The sequence below is a fragment of the Aspergillus pseudotamarii genome (genome assembly GCF_009193445.1).
Source record: "Aspergillus pseudotamarii strain CBS 117625 unplaced genomic scaffold BDV38scaffold_35, whole genome shotgun sequence".
NCBI classification, from domain to species: Eukaryota; Fungi; Ascomycota; class Eurotiomycetes; order Eurotiales; family Aspergillaceae; genus Aspergillus; species Aspergillus pseudotamarii.
The window spans coordinates 118,201-124,200 of record NW_022475049.1 but is presented as its reverse complement, the minus strand read 5'-3'; the positions used below and the strand labels follow the sequence as shown (position 1 = coordinate 124,200).

The 6,000-nt window shown below is 44.2% G+C and overlaps 1 protein-coding gene across 1 annotated transcript; it reads right to left on the bottom strand.

Annotated features, from left to right (window-relative positions):
• Positions 1 to 1,500: 1,500 nt before the first annotated feature.
• Positions 1,501 to 2,102, bottom strand: BDV38DRAFT_249800 (uncharacterized protein). Its single transcript, XM_032054893.1, has 2 exons — positions 1,953 to 2,102; positions 1,501 to 1,880 (listed from the first exon to the last, which is right to left on the bottom strand). Exon 2 carries the CDS (start codon positions 1,878 to 1,880, stop codon positions 1,677 to 1,679), a length of 204 nt encoding a protein of 67 aa, XP_031912359.1. The 5' UTR covers positions 1,953 to 2,102; the 3' UTR covers positions 1,501 to 1,676.
• Positions 2,103 to 6,000: the final 3,898 nt, after the last annotated feature.

Genomic DNA, 6,000 nt, shown 5'->3' with positions numbered 1-6,000 from the left:
AGAAAAAACTTTTTTTCTTTTTTTTTCTTTTCCTTTCATTCTTTTTTTTTTTTTTTTTTTTCCCTTGGGCAGTCAAGGCACAAATGAACATATGCAATGTAGAAGCAGGAGCGGTCTGGATGGGAATGACAGTCTAACCTTCTCCACCGCAATATCCTGGAAGATAGGCGGCTCATTACAGTTCACAGTGGTATGGCAATTACCCCGAAGTCCCTAGGAGAAGCTGGTGTTACCTAAACGAGAAAAACAATGATGGTTACTGCTGCGCATATCTAACCACATCTTGGTTGATCATGCGATCCAGTCCATGAAAGTAGAAGAGTTGGACGAGGGAATAACCTGCTTGGAGTGGTTTTGCTTCTTCTTTGGTCTTCATGTGCTGTTTGACTGCCAGAGCCACATGGTGGACCAGCAACTGGAAGAATGCATCTCGATGTTTCTGCGTGCTAGTTTCAGACGGATAGTTGTAAAGGGGAGAATTGATGAGAAGGTCGCCATTTGACCAATTTAACTATAGATATATTGGAGGCACCTCGAAAAGGAACTGTGAGGACCTTATATCATAAGAAAACCTCAGGTATGTTTATCTCTATGCACAGGACTGATGTGATGAAAAGTAAATTAGGCTCGTCTTGAGAAACAGGACTATCTGATTGATAGAGATCCCAGTAAGTTTCCACACATGACAGCTGCTACCCTACCTCACGAAGGAGTTCGATGAACGTTCCATTACTGTGAATGGGCACATTCCATACCAGAGTACTCAACCGTGCGCCCCTTTTGATACGGTCTAGGTTACAGATGGCCTAATACAATGACACAACTTCGTGAATGAGGTCGGTTGTGAAGAACCCGAAAAATCTGGGTAGGTCAAACCTGTCTCGACCGAATTAGACGGCATTATGCATCTCAGGACGGTCCTTGTGACTATTGTCGACACAATTGGTAAAGAGCCTGGTTGCAACAGTGCCGGCACTAGCAACTAGAGGTGTATACCCCTCGAACAACAGCAGGAAGCACCCAGGCTGAGATCAAGACAAATGGGGTGAGGTAGTTGCTGTATATGGCATTGGTATAGCGTCGTGGGTCACCTCGCCGATACCAGTCTGGTATCCAGGGCAGCAATACGTGTGATATATGTATATATGGTTATATAGAGCTGTTTCGTACGTGTTCATGTCTTGCCGAGTTGGCAGGGAATCAGTCCAACGCAGCGTGGCTATTGTCCCATTAACGAAGTCGCTCCGAGGTTTGCACTCTTCTATATTTCTTGGTAGCAAGGGTAATATATCTGCGAATCCACGCTAGTCGCTGGTCGCGCTGTTTCTGCTATAGTCATAGAATGAATTCACGGATGAGTCAAACTAGCCGGGGGTGACTCAAAAGCGTCAGTATTGATAAAAAGGCATGTCACTCGGATATATCGATATTCTGTCGCCCCTTCGGTTCTTCTACGACTTTATTGAGTATTTGCCTGTAGTTCTGAGTGCGTATGCCGAGGAAGAAATGCAGCATCTGAGCCTGGGCTTGGTAGAGAGTCCAGACTAAAGAAGTAATAAGCGTTGCTCTCCTTTCTGCTCTCTCCTTAAACATCCGTACCTATTAGAGGCTGCTCTGAATCTGTCGGCCTCGTTTATCTCCGCTGCATCCGGGCTAATTGGTATTCAGTTGGAGTTTCATACAAGTTGGTATCTGGGGGCATTGTACGCTAGGTAGAACGAGCTCATAATTAACGAGCAGGCTAAGCCTTCGAGCACGACAAGAGACACTCTTGAGTGAAATAATACTTCGGGCTTCCACAAAAGCTGTGCCTGATTATTCCATATATTCACATCTGCCAGTTCTTCTGTCATAGCGAAAGATGCCAAACATGGCTCCATGTCCGTATATGACTCTTGGCCGGATCGTATTGAACCATGCTGTATATAATGACCCTGCTGACAGGGGGATATATTGCCTCTTCGCACGAACGGGGAGCTGATGTCGGCCCCTCATTTTATGTTCTATGTCCTTGGTAAGAATGAGAATCGGTCAGCGGCGGGAATAGGTCAAATAGGATACTATATATGTTCTCGCCACACATAGCTATGGGCATATTCCAACACAGAAATGACTTACTCGCACTGAGAATGTGCCTTTTCAAATTCGTTTCAGGTTGATGCAGAGAAGGTCATATATTAATCAAGTTGAACCTAATGAGGTATATCTCTGATAAATTATAGTGGTGTTGCGTTAATATCGCATATTCTCGAATCATTGACATAAACCAGATAGAAAATACTATCAAGGTACCAGATCAAGGACGTTGTGCAGGGGGAGACACGGTCAGATGATATCGCAGACGGAAACACAGTATTTCAGACATGTGTAAACAGTACGGTAAATGCTAGCAAGGCGAGAGAGATGCCTCGAGCAGCCCATCACCTGACTACTCTGTAAATTGACATTGCTAGGACGCTGCTGCACATACTCGGCACGTTCTGACCGGATTCATGGAATGGAAAGTACAGCAATCTTTGATATGTTGGACCATTGTTATTTCGTGCACATGCACTTGGTAGCCCATTTGGGGCTCGCGGATGAAAGCATAGCAGGGACTGCTTGTGCGGAGGAGTAAGGCATATGCAAGCAATAAAAGGGGAGTGCAATTCAATACCAGTTATGTATTTTCAATAATTAGTATAGTTCCATACTTGTCCACACCGTAACCTTACTGTATATTCCGCCTTTCAGGGAAGAACGTCAAGTATCTTCTGCGAACAACACTTGCCTGGTATTTCAGAAACAGGCTCGTGTGACTTCTGAGATTAGTCTCTTCGATTTGGACCATGGATAATGACATGCGAAGGGGTTCTAATCTCACAGGTACAATATATAAACGTATGATAATGAAGAGTCTACTAGTACGATGTCTGTATATATCATCTTATGCAAACCCTAATATACCCTCATCTCCATCAGAAGACAACAAGAACTTTCAAAAAATCAAACACTCCTTTCTCAAGGTAGTAGCCTGAGTAAGAGGCATGCTATCTCCAGCCTATGTACGATCCGGCAGTGAATCTCATGACATGGTCACCATGAAAACAGTGCTACATCCATAACAATATTACATATGAGACATTGTATATACCCCATCACTGGCCCGAGGCACTATGGATTCCTCTATAAATCCGAAACAAGACCGGGGCCGTAGCGAGATTTGACGCAGCTCCACTTTGTATCCTTTTGACGAACCCCTTTCGATAACGTATAGTGCTAACAGCCCTATAAATTAACTAGATATATAGGAGGAGGGCTGGGGAGGAGTCCACCCATATAGAGTATGGGTCGACGAGCAGGGATTGGCTACTTTAATTAGAGTCAGGTATAGCGAGAGGATATTATAGTTCATAATATAGACAAATTATACTATTATTACTTTGTAATCTTGTTTAGCGCCGAGACACATGTGTGGATTCGGGAAGAGAGCACAAAGAAGAGGGAAAGAAACGTAATAGGGTTCAACTCTCCCCTGAGGAATGTCTATGGAAAAAAAAGTCAAAAAACAAAAAACCAAGACAAAAACAAACGTATATGTCGAAGGGGATGCATGAACGGAGGTCTCTCCGTCTGAACCCTGAATTGAGTCTAGATGTGGTATGTACAGTGATGTCAAGCTTCAGCGGGAAGGAAATACTAGGACTGGTCCAAAAACCCTAATACTTTCTTTTTTTTAGAGTCAGTCGATCGCTCAGGTTGCCCCTTGCGGCAGGAAGCGACGTATCCAACGGATCTTCTAAGTCCGAAAACAGCGCTCAAGGGGGTGGTGGTGAAAAAAACAAATATATTAAAAAAAAAAAAATCCTTAGGCCCCATTCATCCCTGGACGAGAATGTAACTCTGCTCGGCAGAACAAGGCAACACACATGAAGGGAGTCCACCCCGTCGGCGGTTACGGAATCGAGTCCGATACGATTCTGGAAAGGGTTATATTGAAGAGAAAATAGGAATCATGAGCCACATTTTCCCCTGAGTGGATCATCCGGAGGACCCGAAGTTCTTTTCATCATTCGATTGCAGATTCTGGAAGTTTTCCTGTGTGTGAGGTCTGTATCTCACGGACTCTCTCACTCTACTGTAGTGAGGTATCCATGTCTCTCGAGTCTTGGGGCCGGGTCTCGGTTATGGCGGAAAAAAAGGGCGAGGGTCGAGAAAGACCCAATAAGACAGAGATATTACCTAACCGCTGGATTACAGAGTTATCTAAAAGAAGCAGGAACACCAGACCCGGCGTATGCTGACTGGTTCCATCGGATACTTTAATGCCTCCAAGCTGCGGTCTGGGCGGAGCCTCGCCTATGAGCCCCGATCCCATTGGGTTGCCGGCGCTCCACCTCGTTTTGGCGACGGTCGGACGTGATTCCACGTCCGACCTGGTTCAACTGGTCTGAGACTCCATTTGCTGAAATTGGGAAGAGGCGAGAAGGGAACATCTTGTTCTTTTTAGTACTTACTCGACATAGGTATTTCACCATAATTATTTGTTACATCCTTATAAACATGTTACCTCTGGAAAACTTCCATATCCGAACTCCGACAAAGGACCACTATCTATTCCCTCCCCCTAGATTACGAAAGGAAGCATTCCGACTGTCCGGAAATTCCGTCCAAGTTCATAGGGAATGCTGCGGAGGATCGCACGCGGGGAAAACTGCCAAGTTGCCAACCTTACTGGTGTTAAGCATATCATGTCGGCCTTTTTCCGGCGTCCGTTGGCGATGACACTGCCTAGAAGTGCCGGTGGACTCGTATTCCCGTCGTATCGTACGTATCATGGCTAATCCTCGGATGTGCTGAGTCATATTTTATTCTTTACTTGGCTTGTACATTTTCCTTGAGGCCACTTGTACACTTCTGATGTACAAAATTTCTTGGGTAAAACGAATTTTATGAAAACTTACTTCTGGTTCCATTTGGTTTTTCTCTTTATTAATGAATCATTCAATCAAATGTTTCCCCATCGCTGTGAATTACCTAATCGGTCCGTCCGATCCGTGGAAAGGCCTATCAGACTCCCGTATTTTCCGGTCTTTAATAATATTGGAGGCAGTCACAATCAAATATAGTACCAGCTAAGCATCAAATACGAAGCGAGCTTCCCCATCTTCATTTTTATTAATAAAAAAGTAAAACAAGCCACATGATATCAGTCATTCCCATGTAAGTATGCACATTATGACCATGTACATATACACCCAGGTGTACATTCAATTTTTCAACCTTCACATTCATTTCTCCCCCATCCGGGTGTACATACTTACCTATGTACGGACATAACATACTTACATACATACAGTACATATACATTGGATGCATGCAAGCATGGATACAGCGGATCCCCTCGGAAATACAGGAGGCAAGACAACGGAGGTAAACTAGTTGGATTAGTCCTTCAGCCACACTAGGCTAAGCCTTGGCTATCTGAATGTTGGGGATCCAGTCAGAAACTCTCGTATTTTTTTTTTCTTTTTTTTTTTTTTTCCCCCTCTCATTCCTCTTCTTCGTTTAGACGGCGGGGATAGGCTTGGCTCTGCAGCGCTTTGACGCTTGGTATTCGGGCCAGGATAGGGATCCTCGGGTCTTATTTTCGACTTTTAATTATGGATGGGGGGTGGCACTGTACCTCACTGGAGGGTTTTAAGGTAGGTTGTTCTTTGTTAGCGGGGACTAGTTATCTAGTTATTGAGACTATATGGACTAAGAGCGTGGCAACGGTGGGTGCCGAGAGCTGGGAACTACAATGGTCTCTTAGTAGTCTTTACTGACGGCGTACAGAGGACTATGTATTTCACACTTTTTGAAAGAAAAAGAAAATAATGCCAATAAAAAAGTACATTGAGTAAAATAAAATAGATTAAAAATTCAGTTGAGGTGGGATAAACGAAACCATCTTCTTCCGTACCTTAACCTAATTCAACAGACTATCTGTGATCGATCATCATGCAAATGGGAATGGGG

What these genes read in the sequence shown, in the direction of transcription:
- BDV38DRAFT_249800 (XM_032054893.1), bottom strand. Translation starts at nt 1,880, where the DNA reads ATGGAGCCATGTTTGGCATCTTTCGCTATGACAGAAGAACTGGCAGAT.